The 17,202-nt window shown below is 38.9% G+C and overlaps 1 protein-coding gene across 1 annotated transcript in view; it reads right to left on the minus strand.

Annotated features, from left to right (window-relative positions):
- Positions 1-12,205: 12,205 nt before the first annotated feature.
- The window catches only part of STRBP (spermatid perinuclear RNA binding protein), a 32,921-nt gene continuing 27,924 nt past the window's right edge, over positions 12,206-17,202 (minus strand). The window contains exons 16-17 of the mRNA XM_082492477.1: positions 15,166-15,210; positions 12,206-12,589 (exon numbers count right to left, since the gene is read on the minus strand). Coding sequence (XP_082348603.1) covers positions 12,513-12,589; positions 15,166-15,210 — 122 coding nt within the window. The 3' untranslated portion in view covers positions 12,206-12,512. The remainder of the gene's footprint in view (positions 12,590-15,165; positions 15,211-17,202) is intronic.

A 17,202-nucleotide genomic window follows, 5' to 3' on the forward strand; every position in this document is an offset into this window, starting at 1 on the left:
AAGCATACAGCCTGCTGGGACTTGCTCTGCTGTAGTATTTCAGTGCTTTTGACAGTCCCCCCACAGCAGTGTTGCTCTCTTAGAAGTGCAAGTGTCCCAGAATGGCTCTGGGACAGCTGGAGGACGGGTGACATTCTGGAGTGGAAGTAGTAGTTAAGCACCAGTTGCCGGCCCCTGCAGAGGCTTGAGAGAACAGAATTGCTTCGTAGAGAGTTTGTCGACCTAAAAAGCTTAGTCAGTTTGATCAATAAATATTGACTTAGGGTTAGGATCAGAAATAAGACACTGCACTTTGGAACTGGAAGACAGAGTCAACTTCCTCCCTTTTCTGTCCAAAAGGAGACTAGCTTTAAAACATTTGTCCTTAAGGACCTTTGTGATGTCAGATATATAACTCCCTAAGTGCATACGAATGTACCTGTCCCTTTTTCAGGGAAGAATAAATGTATGACTGGACAAAGCTTCGAGGCATTTTTCTGGGTTGGTTTTATTTTTTTTTTAAACATCTGTTCTGTGTCATGTTGTCCCTGAAGGCATATTTACCCACTCTTAAATTATGCAGCATTGCCCAGAGAATGGCTCTGTAGTTGAATACGCTGTCTGCAGTATGGCCTCCGTTTTCTTCCAGTATATGTATATTTCCACGCAATAGATGTTATTTGAAAACTACACTTGCCTTTATCCTGTTATTTTGAGCAGGGAAGCAGTGATACTAGTTTGAAAACACAGAAAATAATCTGTATAGCAAATCAGAATTTTCATAATTAAATTCATACAATCACTAACTTTTCAAAAGTTGTACTGCTCTGAATGCTGTTCTTCAGCCCACCATTATTCTGCTTTGAGCAGGATCACTTTCCGCCTGCTTCTAAACAGTTCTTCGTGGAAATAAAGAAAGAAGAATACTCTCTCTCCTACACTGACTCCATTTTACTTTGTTAGTTTACAGGATGCCCATACAGAACTACAGGTTCTACTGGGAGTGCAGCAATACACACATTTCTGTGTGCATAGATCATTAAATTGTAACAGTGCCAGTAGCAAAACAAAACCTGCCAAGATACTCTCTTCCTCTTAATTAAGCTTGATTTATATGTGCCTGGTGACTTGAAATGCAGTTGCTGTCCACTGCTGAGATGACATAGTACCCTGAGTAACTTTGTATTGATTACGCTTATGCAAGCTTGTGCTTTTCTAAGAACATAGAAATGAGCACAAAGAAAATAAGTAGGTACATCAGGTTGTTTCCATGGAACACTGTTAATCAACTTATTCATAGCAGCTTCGAAGTATGAAGTTAAAACTTACCTTCTGGCTCTATTCCCTTCGAAACAGATGAGTGCTATAATTAACTCTCCTCTAGCTTAAAAAAAATAGAAGTGGATAGAATGTCAAAATATGCTTTTCTGGCAAGATGAACCTACTTTGTCATAACTAGTTACACCAATATTGGTGACCTGAAGTATGTACATTACAACATGTAGTTGTGGGAGCAGTATCTGCTTTCCCTTGTTGCCATGCTGTTCTGTGTAAAATCAATTCGTCTAAAATACTCTGGGCATTGTAGAAATAAGTTACTAGTATTCCTTTAGGGGAAACTACTATTATTCCTTTTTGTCCCAAAATTCAGTTGCATGCTACGTGCACTGCCTGGAGCAGTCTCCCTGTTTTGAATAGGGCTGCATCAGGAAATAGAATTTATTCACCGCATTTCTCCTGTTCCTCTTCCTCCTCTAGAAAACCTTCCATCCTGGACTTGTTTACTGAACAGAAAAAAACATTAATCGCCTGTAGCAACATCACAAGCAGCTTTCAGCCTGCTATATGGATAGCTTAAACCTCTTATCTAATTTCTTACAAACTACTGAAAAAAACAATACCATCTCCCCTTGCTCTTAGTGTACTAAGGCTGCTGGTTTTCCACAGTAGACATAAACCTCCTGGTTTTACCACAGACTATTAACGGACTTGGAAAAGGCAGTGCAACTTTCCCCCCAGCTTCCTATGATGCTGCACCTTTAAGACTGGAGAAGGGCATTCTAGCTTCATTTTTTTCTTTTCTCTCTCTCTCCTGCCTCAGTCCATTCTACCAGATGCATTCAGCGAGCCTGTGTTCAAGTAGCAGCTGCACTCCACCTTGCAAACTGCAAAGCAGCATAAGGCACGTGGTGCTTCTAGACCCAGGTAAGAGTCAGGAATGAGGCTTAAGTCCACGTGCTATTTTGGAATTAAAAATTAATTGCAACTTTTACTCATTCCAAATCCCCTGTACCAATGAATGAAGGATAGTCAATTACATTCAGTTAATGCGTTTTAGGATTAGTGTAATTTGTTCGAGTAGAGATAACATTCCTGAGGATTTCACAAACATGCACTTCTGGCTAGCTATAAAACATTTTGATGTTGTTTACTTACACAGCATAGAAGAGACTGTACCTTTAATTATCTTATTGCCACAAACCTTTGAAGTTGGAAATCAGATAAATTCAGTCTCAATCTGTGGTTAAAATTTTTATATGCGCTTTAAGTTCTTGCAACTCACGTTTTATCAATGAATTATTAAACATGGAAGAGAACTCTCCCACTGAGAAGGCTTCAGTCTTTGCAACAGTTTCTGTAGATTAGGCCTGATGGGTTCTTTTAAAGTACACCTGTTGTACAGTATATATGACCTTCGATTGTACAGAATTAAGGCACCAAATACGAGATAAAACAACATCCAAAATAAGAAATTTGCTTTAGAGTTGCACATTGCCACATACGACTTTTGGACATTCAGCTCCTCTTAAACGTCAAGGTAAACATGTAGTCTGAATGTTTCGTGCAGCCACAGGAATTGGAGGAAAAAAACACTTTACTGAATTTAAATCTTATACTGTGATGAACTCTTCTCATACAAAACTCACACAGCTACTTTTAGTAAGGCATTGCATTGCCTACACAGTATCAGACACGCTGAGCAGAAAAAGCACCCTTTCGCCTAGAAGACCCCAGACTAGAGGAACAGGCATATGTGTCCTACTGATGCTTTTGTATTATCAGCTACAAACAAACAACAGAATTAGTCCCAATTTCGATGGACAGAATGGGAAAAAGGAAGATGTTTCAGGAACACTAGAAAACTTGGGACATAAATAGGTATGGATTTAGATGACACAGATAAAGCTAAGGAGACATAACTCCTGAGGTTAAGTGATAAAACAATCTTGTGATGACAATTCATGTCAAACACTTAATTACTAGCTTGAGTGGTTAATGTTCAAAAGAAAGTACAGGTGAAAACTGCGGCCACAATCCATAGGTATAGGACTTCAGTGCCGATTTTCTCCACTGAATTGCTCTAAAATAACAGAATTTCCACAGTAAGGATCAGATTCACAACAAACTAGATGTGCTAAAACAGAAGAATGAAACCAATGAGCTGTTAGACAAGCTGTTTCATATACTACAGATAGCGGATGCAACTACACTATCCCTTTGCTTTGCTTTAAACATCTCAATAAAAGTATCTTGGTTTTCAATAGATTTATTCAGCAGGAAGCCCGGGAGAGTCTGTGTACTGAACATTCAAGCCAAGTTACTGTTTTTTAAGACAGCACAACTCCTCAGTGAGTCCAGCAGAGAGCTCATTTTCATTCCTTTGATGCCAGAGAAGAGAGGTCTTAGTCAGCTTCACAACTGAGAACAACAATCTGAACTTCATATTTACATATCTCATCTTGTACCCAAAAGAATCCAGTGCAGCAGAGTTCTTGTGCTGTTTCCCAGAGCCACCAGGAATAGTAGCCGTTTTTGTAAGCTGCTTCTGTGAGTTGGAACCCATCTCAAGCTGGGAAATATTATTCCCTTGATTAAGTAACAGGCAATTGTCTACAGAGAATTTAGCTAAAGGCAGGAAGTTCTGATACTGAATGATCGTATCTCAGCCTACCGAGCAAAAGAGGGAAACTTGCAGTTTTGTCTTAGTAAAGACTGAAATATTGTCTGCTTGCTCTTCATTTATATAGTTCTGGAGAGATGTTCAGGAGTCCCATCTCTAGACAGTGATGATCTATGGGCTCTCAGCAGCAGATCAGGTTTACAAATGAAGCAAGGGACACTGTTTCTTTCAGGGGATCGGGGACTGAAAAGACAGGAACTGCCAGGCTCACACACCATGGACATTGCTGGGACTGGATCAGGGATGGTATGTTAATGCTGCTCACATTTATTGCTATCTTGGAGTTTTAGAAGTGCCAAGAGATTGATGTCACATAGTTGAACAGCCAACAACAGATTTTTTTTCTTAGACTACTTGCAAAACCTTCATGCCGCTTTTCCTTCATTTTCTACTTCCTAATAATATAAGGAACTTGTGGACAGGGAAGTTTTGCTCAATAGTGCAGTGAAAGCAAAAAGCCTCAATAATTTCAGATTTGTGCACTTTTCTCCAATTAAGTTCTTTGAGTGGCTAGAGGGCATAGTCTTTTATTGAGTAAGACACTTTAAATCTTCCTTCCTACCAGAAGGCAAGTGTTCTCAAAGAAAGAATCCATCTCCAGAGATACCAGAGTAGTTTTCACAGATCTTTGTAAATGAGTAGAAGTACTCCCTTGACACAGAAATAAGTTGAAATGTTTGTAGGAAAACTTGTTTCTCTGAAGCTCTTCATAGGCTGATTAAAAGTTTTTAAGAATCTAGAAACTTCTGTGTAACAATTCTATAATTTGAGAGAATCGGTTATTTACTTGGATGCTAGAAGGTGATCAGAAACGGCAGGGAAGGAGGACAGAATTCACAGAAGCAAAGGTATTTAACTGCAGTGAAAGTCACGGCAGCAGGGTTTACAGCACGTTAAGTGGGAGCCAGGACAATTGCTGAATCATCTAATTAACTCACACTGGCTACATGACAGCAAATTAGACAGATTAGGCACCACCTACCCAGGCACTAAATTGTCTTTGTGAGGCTTGGATTGTGCACTGTGTCCAACAGGAATTGCTTGGGCAACAGAGGCCGCGTGTTACACATTCCCTTCATGAGTTTAGGCTGGCCTCTCTCCATCCAAGTGGCACAATGCCCAGGAATAACGTCACCATGTTCCAGCTCCTGAACATGGGCTTAAGGAAGACAGCAAGCACTGGCAGAGAGAGGACATGATGGTGTGTACCATGCTTTCAGCTAGCCAAGCCCTCCAAACTAATCTGGTTGCCTTAAAAACCTTCTCTAGATAGAGCATGCCTGGAGAAATCTCGTATGGCTGGCAAAGTAGGACTGAAGTCCTACTTTATTAAATACCTATTTCTTCAAAATTCACAGTTCCATATCTGAGAAAATGACAAGCATTCCAGCTGCCACTCACCCATCAGGAGGAGAAATGCTAAAGTAAGGTTTCAGTACATGGTCCTTAAGGGTTTCCATCTGCAAAGACTGCTGTTCAAAACTCAAGGCTTTGAGCATTGCAGCTGGTGAAATGGAGTTGCCAACTCCTTGCAGAGCTATGCACTTTTGGAGAGGAGCTACCAGCTGATTTGTATCACGTATATGACCACACCAGGTGTCTGCTGAAGTCACATACTGACAAATTTCTAAAAAATACTTCTGTTTAGCTTTCACCTATTTCAAAAGAAAAACACCGCTTCTAGAATGTATGACCTCACAGCAAGGTCATATCAATGCTGCTCTTACACCAATGCTACAACTGTGTAAGAAGTCAACTGAGATTAAATTCTCTGAAAGGTAGATGGGGCAGAGAGAACCACTGTCCTGCACAGGCACAGTGCAACAGGCTGGTTATCCATACATTTCTCCCTTATGTGGTCCCATGAAACCCAAACTGGTAGAAAGGGAAAGCAAGTACCTGCCTGACTACAGGTCTGTATGCAAGAGCGGCTAAAGGCAATCAAACGCTGTTCTAACACTGGAACAGTCAATATCCCGCTCTGTATATAGCGTCACTTTCTTCAGTTGTTAACCGAGCAGACCACTGAAGCTCACAATTCTTCCAAAGTCACAGGTAATGACATCCACCTCCAATACAGATAACACATTAAACAGGTTAATTCTTTATTGTAAAGCTCTGACTTCTTTTAATCTCCCAAAATACACGCTATCATCTGGTTAGCTAAAACTAGAGTTAAGGTGGGTAGTGTACAGGCACAGACTTTCCCTGGTATCCTATTTATATATGTACTAATTAGAAGGAACTTTTTCACAATTCTTTTCCATGAACCAGAAATGCAAACTGTAACATTTCTGCTTCACTGAGAAGGTACTACAAAATAGGCAACGACACTAGCAGCTACACAAAGCATATGGAACAAAGTTTACATATTTGGCTGTTGGGTAGATCTAGATATACAAAGCTCAGCAGCCGTAAAATAGACCTCTAATCTCACAGAAAAGGCACCTAAGACCCATGCTCCTGTGAGGAGGCTTCTAAAAATAAACCTGTACGTATTAAGCAAAAGAAAGGAGTTTCTAGTTCTGCCTTAGCAAAACACTGCTTGTTGCAACATTGATCAAGCAGATGTTACCCAAATTACTCATCAGATAATAGCCTGGTATTTCAGTTAGGTTAAAACCTACTGTTAGAATTTAACTGCTCTCTCAAATGCCTGTATATTAGGCACTTAAGGAGCCTACATGCGTGACGCTTCCAATACACGGGAATGTTTTGCTCAAGTTCTGTCAATGAGACAGGTCCCTAGGCAATCTTGCATCATGTCACTGATGCCAAGTGGCTGCAAACCCCAGGATTTAGGAGTCTTAAGTACACTGTATTTCACATGTCAGGAAATGGTGTCTATCTGAGTGAGAACGGGTGCAGCAAAGGCAAGGTGACAAATTTTGAACACAAGTACTTGCATTACAAACAAAACTCTATTAGAGAAATTTAGTATCTTTTCAGTGAAAAAGAGAAGATCCAACAAAGTGAGAATTTAAAAAAAGCAGAAGATTGAAATGCTTAGGATTGTCAAGAGTTAAAAGGGTAATGACAAAAATATAGAAATTCAGAGTCAAAGTGGTTCTGATGGAAACCAATACAAATGGATTAAGCTGCCAAGTACAGGCCACAAAGAAACAGATCAAATAAGAGTCAGCAAGTCATTTTATTAATCAGTCCTTGAACTGGACAGTGCTTCTCAGACTGACATCAGTTAAGCCTAGGAAAGGAATACTCAAGAGAAGTTCATTATAATGCACCTTAACATTGCCTTGACACATATAAAATACTGTCTTTCAAATTAAAAAACAGAGCAGCCGGCTGCTCCGCTATCAGGACTGCTTAGCCTGACAGACTGAAAGGATGAATTGAATTTTAAGTGAGCTTCAGACCAAGCCCCAGGTTTGCACCTTGACGATAACAGCAGATGAAAACCTGCACCACCGAATGGGGAGGACACTCTGAGGGCTCACCAATTGCACCTGCAAATGTAATCAAATGGTTATGTGCTTTCATGAGCAAGTCACTGGTACGATTCCTCAAGTCTGCTTCCCCAGGTGCAAATATATAGGCCACTTGCAAGAGCAGGTTTCTGCCAACAGTAGCAAAGCTGACAATGTGGAACAGCTATTTTTCTACATCAACCTATGAATTTTATCTAGACATATCCTGAGCTATGGATAACCTACACATGCAGTTATTTACGGAATTTGATGTTTTCAATATTGAAATGAAATATAGTTTATTTTTGCTGTTATATTTTGATGCAAAACAACAAGCTTTGGGCCTGATACACTACTGCAGATTCTATACCAAGTGTTTTCCTGTTTTACATTGGTATAAACTGTGATCAGTCAAGTTTTTTTTATGCTGTCATCTCTGAATTGAGACCCTAAAATGCTAATACAAGAACATCAACTCCGACAATTTTTTTTTTTTACCATTTTTATATAAAAAGAGTTGTTTCCAGCAACTTCAAGTACTGCAAGTACTGCAATTGTGCAGTACTGTACTATGCAACTTTGCATTACGCAAGGTTATATAAAGGCAAATTAAAAAAAAACCAAACTAGTATTTTAAAACTACACATATCATGTGCAGCATATAGGTCATAATCCAAAACCATTTTAATCCAAGTAAAATATTTGTTAAAACATTTACTACAGAAGTGAAAAGAATTATTTATGGATGGCTGTATCCTAATTTCTAGCTTTAGAAAACCACAGCTAAGCAAATTATTCATGCAGAGTTAAATCACTGCCTGCCTGCCTTCCTCTCCTCCCACAGAACCCACTAGAGGAAAGCAAACCTGGCTGCTCGGTGAATTAATTTGACCTAATGTAATTTGATCTCTGCAGATTTTAACTGTAATGTCTTTCACTTTTCATTTGGAGTTAGCTTTAATAGTTTAGGGAAATAATTTCTCTCTGTATTAGTTAGATAATATCACACATTCAACTTCTCATTTTTATTCCACATACCTATAACCATGATATGGCTTTCAATGCTGGCCACGGCCGTAGCTTTGGTACCTGCCCAAATGTTTTCCACAGGTACACAAGGAACGCAGTGCCTGACACACAGCAGTGTCAATACAGCTTTTTATGCTACACAAGAGAAAAATATTTGAAGGAGAACAGTCTGTTGATAAAACCAAACAATTTCTTAAAAGTATTAAGTAATATTTTCTTTTTTAACTGAAACTGGAATATTTGAAGTGGCCTTGAAAAATACAAAGTTGGAATTCAGACCTATGTATTACCTGTTTAAACATTTAGTTAAACAAGACATAATAAAAATGTGCCATATACAAGATTGTCACAGGTATATGAGTTTTTTAGAAAAAAGCAATAAAAATATTCTTTAAGCTGAAAATAAAATCTCTTACCTTTTATATCACGATCTCAGCTTACAGTCACTATATTTCTGCTTATTTTATACAAGTGCATATGGCTATGAAGGTCCGGAGAGAATGAGAATAAAGTGGTATTAACCTGCTGATAACTGCTTAAAAGTCTTAAGCTGCAACATATAGATGTTCCAATACCATTTAAAAACACATTCACCTTTCAGTTATTGCTGGTTGACAATCTCAAAATATCAACATACAAATATTTAAAAGGAAAAAGACTTAGGAAATTTAGAGCAGCAAAGTTTTTGAACTGGATGTTTACCAAATACTGTGTTTTCCTATCATTTGGTGATGATTTTAAGAGACACAAAAGCAATCCATTTGAAAGTCAAGTTCAGGCCTACCCTTTTTGTGCCTCATATTAATGATGTAGGGAAGAGACAGAGAGAGAGAGAGAGAATATATCATTTAGTTAGATTTTGGAAAAAAAAAAAATTTTTTTTTTCTTCTGCCTTTTGCTACATTTCATGTCTGCTGACATGTGCAATGGTACAAAGCACTACTGCTTCAAGAGTAGTGACCATTGCAAGTCTTTGTAGCAATTCTTCTAGGAAACATGCAAATACAGTCATAGTATTAAAATTCTGAAGTACTTAAATAGTGAAAGTAAACGCAGGATTCACTGCTTAAAGCAGGCACTCTGCTAGGGTTTGTTTCTTGGTTTGGTGTTTGGTTGTTCCACCCCACCCCCCCACCCCAACACACCAGTCTTTCCCTTCTAATGTAAAGAAATAGTCAGAAGTATATACACATCTATTGCTATGTACCCAAAGAAAGGACTGTGGCTTGGAGTAAGTATTGCTTTTCATTAAACGGAACAAAGTTCAAGAAGTGAGAAAAACATTTATAAAAAAAAAAAAGGAAAAAAGCTCAGATTCCATGTCTGAAGTTGAGAAACCTCAAAACGAGTCACGTTTGTTCTTGCTTTTAAGACATGTACAAAATGCCATTTCGAGCCACACAACCTGATGGTTCTAGAAGTCAGAGAAGAAATCTTGAGGGCCCAAGTGAATAATAAAAGGTGCGATGCTGAGAGGCTGGCAATAGGGACTGTCAATGAAAAAACCACCTACAGTGGGAAAAGAGCAGAGAAGCAAAAACTTCATGTTAATTTCAGAGAGACTGGCTGAAGCTAAAGCTCCATTTAAATTTCTCTGCTCTTTCAGCTGCAAGTGGAATTTTCATTGTAAAACGGGCACTTTTAATTCTTTGAAGGTATTGAAACATCTAACATTTCCAAGGTTACCACTTTCTAAACAAAGAACTGACAGCTCATTCATATTTTCAGTAAAGCAGAGAAATGTAAAATATGCAGCAAGGGGGCAAGTTTACAATGTGGTTAGTAACTCCCAACAAATGACAAAAAATAAAAAATGACTTCTATAAATCATTTGAAATGACTGCCATCATGTTGGAAAAGAGCATAGCGCCCTCCTTGTTTTTGAAATAAGAACAATTATTTGGCTTATGAATGTTCATCGTATAGAATTGGTTTAGAGAATGTTTTGTTTGAAATTTTACAAAGCTGGGGATTAAAAAAAAAAAAAAAGAAAAAAAAGAAAAAAAGAAACTACAGACAGTTGCCAATCAGGGGAACTCCAAAAGAGGGAGGGGGGGGAATGTGTGCAGAGGGAAGATTTCTTTAATGAATATCTGATTAACAAAAATGGGCTCTTATCAGCCATGCTTTTTCTGCTCCGTGATGGCTTCCTTTCATCCATAGGCCAGCAAATATATCAGTGATTTATGAGTGCCACTCAATTTGACTACATCCCCGAGACCCTGCTCTTTATTTCAACACTAACGCGTGGATGACAACAGCAGGCTCACCACTAATTGTCAATAGAGCTACATTTTTTATTAAAGTACCACCAACACCAAACAAAAGCGAGAGCTACGGCAGAAGAGAAACCATTTAAGATATAAACACATTCCTAAGCACAAATACTTAGCTTAAGAATAACAGCTGCAGTTAATTCCAAGAAAAGCAGCTTGTTATATAAGCCACCCCTTAATAAGCTTTTCTAATATTTCATTCCCGATACCGGGGGGCATAGGGGAGGAGGAACTTTACATTGCTTTAAGCGCCATTCTTACACCCTCCCCATATATAAAGCTCCCCCGCCTCAGCAGCGGAGTCTGCTGGAAAACAGAGTGTATAGAGGCAATCTTTAAAAGAGCATGAACTACAGCAAACCTACTGAAAAGCAATGGGTGAGGTCTGAGTAGAGAAGTGCAACCAACAATGCTGCTTATTTTGTAGGGTGATACCTTAATAAAGACTATTCAAATCCCTCGTTAACGCCCACAGCAGTTTTTATGCAGAAGTCTACAGTACACGGAGACAGCGAGGAGCTGGGGCTTGTCCTGGAATTTCAGACAGCGCACACACTCCGTAGTGGAAAGAAGATTGTTTGGGTGTGAGCACCAACTCTTAGAAAAGTACTGGCCTATGGCTGAAGTGTGTCACTTTTCACAGCAGCACTCAACAAGAACTGGGACAATTAAATAGCAAGTTTTCATGGGGACCTTGTTGCTGCTTTAGATTCTTATAAATGTCGGGGGAAAAGGAGAACCCTTTGTTTTAATATAAGATTGACAACTAAAATGCTTTCTGTAGAAATGGTGGATGGAAAATCAAGGGTGGGCAGACAATCTTAAAAGTGAAGAAGGCCACAAGAACAAGTGCAATTTTTTTTTTTTCTATTTTTTTTTTTTTTTTGGTAAAAACAGAAAAGAAAGGAAAACGAGCAGCTTTTGAGCTTTAAAGAACCTGATTGTAACGTTACTGTCGTCCTTTCTCTGGGCAATACAGACTTAACTGTGTATCCCTGTAATTAGGTAACAAGAGTGCTTCTGTGGGAACTTCCTTTGTTTAATACTTATTTCACAGAATGTAACCTAATGCAGAGAGACAGTCTAAGATTAATTCCCTTTGTTTTGTTTGTTTTTCAGTATTTTGTGTAGGAGTGAAAAGCCTTCTTGGATAATTAAGACTGTGTCTAAAATCACAGTTACAGTATGCTGATCTTAAAGATTATAAGGAAACTCAGGTACTGATGCTTAACTATAAAAAAATAAGATAAAACAATATTTTAACCCATATTTTACTAAGTTTATTACACACCATAATATTTACAAAGTTAAATGTTAACTGTAATGTATCTACTGTGTGGGTTGGTTGGTTTTGTTTTTAATTTTTAATTTTTATTTTTTAAAGAACTATGCCCTGCATTTAATAACCCTACAACAAGTACAGGTCATTAACTGAATCTGTGTGACTGCATTAGGAAACAGGCAGTACTCTTGTGTTACAACAAAACAGTTTATTTGTGATCAGTGTTTTATATTCTATACATCCTTCACAAATTTAATTTTACATAATCGGATACTTCATTTAAAACGTAAGATTTAAGCTTCTAGTTCTTCCCTATAACAGAAGGCTGGTATAAGTTATTTGAAAATGAGGTAACATTTCACAGAACATTTTTTTCAAGTTTTAGAGAACTAAATTTGCATTTTGTTAAAATCAAAAACTAGGAAAAAGATGTTTCTTTACAAATGACTTTGCTCAAGTATGTGTTCAAAGAAAACAGGATAAAAAGGCTTTTTTTCTTCTAACATTCTGTACTGTACTGTGTTGTTCAATCAATAGGAATTAGCTTCTGCCATTTGCTAAAAGAATGAGTAGTGGGGAACAGGATAAGTTGGGAATTTCATAACTGGTAACAGAACCATTCTCTTGGGTAAACCTACAGAGAGAAGAAAGGGAGAGGACTCCAAATAAGTTCAGTGATCCAAGAAAGTCAGATAAGAGCTTACAGTAGTGTTCTCATTAACCTTTTCCAGATCAGTCAGTCCATGTGATTTTAGGGTGCAGAGTCCCATAAACAGTAACACTTCAACACTTTGCACTATTCAAACAGATAGTTAGCTTAAAGTTTGCTTTAATTTTGTCCTGGTGTTTGGTAAAATTCAAGTAAGCTATATTATCAAAAGCAGAGTGTGTATTTGGACTTGAAGCTCTACTTCATAATCTTTATGATAATTAATCTCTACTATCTCATTCTGCGTTCTGAGTTGATTTCACAGGCCAGTTACAATTGCAGATACTCAAGACAAGGACTGCTGTGCATAAAGAACTCGCTGTTCAGCCATTTTGATAAGCATCCAGGTAGGTCAGCCAAAAATCAAGCACCTACAGTAAATTCTGCATTTCCTCTCCTGTATTGAAGTGGCAAATCTGGAAAGATTAATATCTGCCTGATTTCATGATTATTATAGAGTTCTTGTGGCCTCACAAACTTCTGCATAATTAAATGTTTGTTTGATTTTTTAATCTTGCCTATTTAGATTCTAGTATTTAACCTGTGTATCCATTTAAAAATCACAAAGCAGCAACAGCAGGTATTCCAGAGCACCAGATGATCAAAGTGAAGTTTCCCAACATGCAACAGCTTACGAAGGCAAAGAGACATGTTTACCTTACAGCCAAAAAGCATTATCCCAGTACTTCGCATCACAATCATAAGACATTAAAAACAGAAACTCTTTATGTGAAAAATGGGGGCATTCAATTCCACAATGCTTTGAAGTCAGTGATATGTCACATATACACAGCTAAGTAATTAAAATCCAGCTCCCAAAATAGGCATCATGAAAAAAAAACACAACACAGAAAGAATGAATGAAAAAAGCAAGAAAAGCTGCAAGGAAAGTTGGTAACAATTGTATTCTTTTCTTCAGCAGGGAAAGCATTCCTCTTTTGTCACTATGTGTCACTGCTTGCAAAGAGACCTACAGGCAGATACCTCTCATCTTAGTTACAGTCCATTACTATGGCTTAGAAAGAACACCAAAGGAATTTTTTTTAAAAATCCACACCATGAAGTGAGCCCTTAACTACATTTCCTTTCATTTTTTCTTGAGAAAACACGTAGCTGTTCCTTGTGTAATGCAACACAAAAGACAACACGGAGTACACTCAATGGGACAGCACTGCTGTCAGCTGCCGATCTCTCAAAGCACCTGGGCAGGCAGTAGGGCAGGAGTTCTAAAACTAGAGAGGTTTGCTTCAATTTTGAAGGGAGAATTCCACACTGAGTGCAGCCCACAGGCCCCTTCTCCTTCCCCTTCCCACTGCAGGAGTATAGAATAGAATGAGCTGGTCTTAGCCAAGCAAAGTGAACATTTTCAATAAAGCAGCAGCATTCTGCCACTCTTTGTAGCTCATACCTCTAAAATAAAGTAGTGAAATCAACATTTAAAAATATTTAACTTTTATAATGCTATCAGAGGAGTTGGTGTTGCCCAAGCTATACAAATTTGAAAGGAACAAGTATTACAAATGCTACAAAAGCTAGAAAATTAATAGCAGATTGCAGGCTTAGTTTCCCATATGAAAAACTGCAGGACTTGAAACGTACTCAACTTGTCATTTGAGCAGCAGGCTCTCGGCCAGTCCCCGTGACAGGAGAGGCTAGTGGGACTGGTTCTGGTGGGCTCGCTTTGTGTGTGCCAGGACATATCACTGACTCCAAACGGCTTTGCTCCCATTGCCACATAAACCTCATTCAAAGTAACCAAAAGGGCCGGTTAGAGGTATGCATTGTTAGTCTAGCGTAAAAAAAGCCAGTGGGTAGGGAGAAGCTGTGTTAAGAAAAACCCTTCCATCATAGCTCTCTGATTATTAGTTTATTTTACAATCTTCACGAAACCAGTGCTTTGCCAGCCTAATATCACTATGTTTCTTAGTAAAAGGCATTGTGGGAAATTACCATGTCCTAGCTTCCTCACAATCTGATTGCTAACGGCATAAGCTACACAAGAACCGTTCTGCATGGCCCAGGCAGCAGTGGTTGAGCCTGCGGGGGGCGGGGGAGCGGGAGTATATGCACACAGACCTCTGGGTTGACAGCATTAAGGGAGCTTTGTCCGCAAGCCACTTACGCTTGGGACAAACATTTTGCCAACGTTACTATAATGCCATTTAGATAAATATTGGCCAGGGATGCTGAAATAGGCCCTTCGGTAGTCTTTGAATGGAGCACAGATTGGCTGTAAAAAGTAAGAGAACTACTTCAATTCAGTTTCAGTATGAGAGGGAACAGGCAATTAGAACAAGCAGTCCTTCCACAGATCAGGCAAAGCATAGGCAAAAAAGCTACTCCAACCAAAAAAGAACCACAAGGTTATGGCATAAAAGTGGTGTTGTTGTCATGGTTTAAGAGCTTTAATCTCTTTGAATTTCTCCTCGGACTGCCACATTTGGACTGCCACAACAGTGTCTGTATAATTTCTAATTTGTTAATTATTGGGCTATACATACCGTAAGCTGGCGCAGCTGCACTATACCCATATGGTGCTCCGTAGCCTGCAATATAAACAGATACAGGATGGGGTTTATTTCCTACAGTATCTGAAGACAGACAGTGTTTGCACACCAACACACACGGAGGGGTCCTTCCTGGTACATGAAGCAGGACCACAGAAAAAAGAAACTCCCACTAATACATATAAATATTGCTCAAAACACAAAAATCCTTCTACGTGGTGGCTTGAAGAGCAAGCTACCCGATGACTTAAGTTTCAGCATCCCATATTTCATTTCCTTAACATTTTCTTTCAGCTGAAGCCTTCAAGTCTGTACTGTCGGAGCATGGAGTTGGCATGATCCAGTCAGACATCCCGTATTTGCTAAATTCTTCCTAAATATTCTTCCCATATTCTTCCTAAAATACATATACAGTCTAATGCAGAGAACAGTCATTTTCTTCCAAACTTCCATTAGAAAGAGGAGAATGCTAAATGCCTGTGGCAGATACATCGCCATCAGTACATCAGTAAAGCTCCTGTGAACTCCTTCTCTGCCATTTCTAACACACAAAAGAAAGTTTCGCAGGGACACCTGAACTCCCAGAGGCAAACAGAGAACAGTATCTTTTTCTCCAAAGAGCTAAGCATGACTCTGGAGTGAGACAAGAAGCAAGAGTGGTAACACCAGTCTTGGTTAGTACATCTCACTGGTTCATGAAGGCTTTACAGGGTTTTTTTTCCTGGTGTGATCGCTTGTGTCCATCACAAAATCCAAGAGATTTCTGAAAATAGGGGATGAAGAGAAATAATCTGCAAAGGCCAAGGCCAATAAAAGCTTAACAACTACAGTGACTGGGAAATTAAACCTATTTTTGGAGTAATTCCATGCTGGCCAAGTAGCATGCCCCTGGGCAGGTTAAAGTGTCTCATAAATGACTCCTCAGGCAGAAAGACAGTTCCAAACCCAATGTTAACATCCATTAAAAATGAATTACTGGTTTTTAATATTTATAGTTACATCAACATACAGGAACAATGAAGACGAGGTGCTGTCAACTGTGCCAGGAAGCAAGTCTACCGAATAACAGGGCGATGCTATTAGCATGTGTGAACTGCTGAAGGGTATAATTAGAGCTCATGCTGTAATCTGAAAACCTAAGCAGGGGGAATAAAAGTTTTCTTTTTTGGAAGCAATTGAATTTGCTTTGACTAAGGAATCCCCAGCATCTCTTTCTTACAAATTTATGATTCTTACTCCAAGTACAACCAATGTCTAGATTCCCTTTGTACGTTACCTGCAAACCTCAGACATGTTGTAGTCACAAAGAACAATGCAGAGTAAGGGCAACAAGAAAGCGAGCATTTCATTACAGTTTTCTTGCATTTTACATTTTCTTTATATTTTAACACCTTACATGCTATGTGCCTGTCATAATAAAAACAAAACAACACAACAAAAATCCCTACGCTATTTTGTACCAGTCAGCAGTAGCTGAGCACTTCAGCTCTTCAAGCTGGAACAGTTTTGCCTCTGATGGCTGCAAGTCTGCCCAAAGGAATAAGTAATGAGATATCCTGCCTAGTAACTCACCTGCTCTGTACTGTAAGCACCAAGGATAAATGTTAGCCAAAGGCCCTTGGATTTGAAAAGATGTTTCTGCTAATCAGAACAATGCAGCAGGGACGATGCATTAACATCAGCCAGAGTATGAACAGAAATTTTTGGTTTTGTTTTTTTGGGTACCACAGAAACTATTAATGGATTTTGTGCTCACATGCGCAGTTCACATAGAAGGTTTGTGGGAGCACAGTGACTCCTGAGCCTGCCAACTTAATCTCCACAAGGGTTTCTTGGGAAAGCCACTCCTGATGCTAAAGGGCACACGATCCAAGAGGTTCTCAGCTAGGAGGAAAGGTTTGGGAATTATGCCGTAGCAGCAAGCTGTGAAGAAGACATATAATAAAATAATAAAGCCAGGAAAGCCATTATGTCCATAACTGTTCTGCTCTGTGCACGCCGAGCTTTAAGCCGTACACTCATAAAGGACAG

This window comes from Vanellus vanellus (assembly GCF_965231255.1).
Source record: "Vanellus vanellus genome assembly, chromosome: 18".
NCBI classification, from domain to species: Eukaryota; Metazoa; Chordata; class Aves; order Charadriiformes; family Charadriidae; genus Vanellus; species Vanellus vanellus.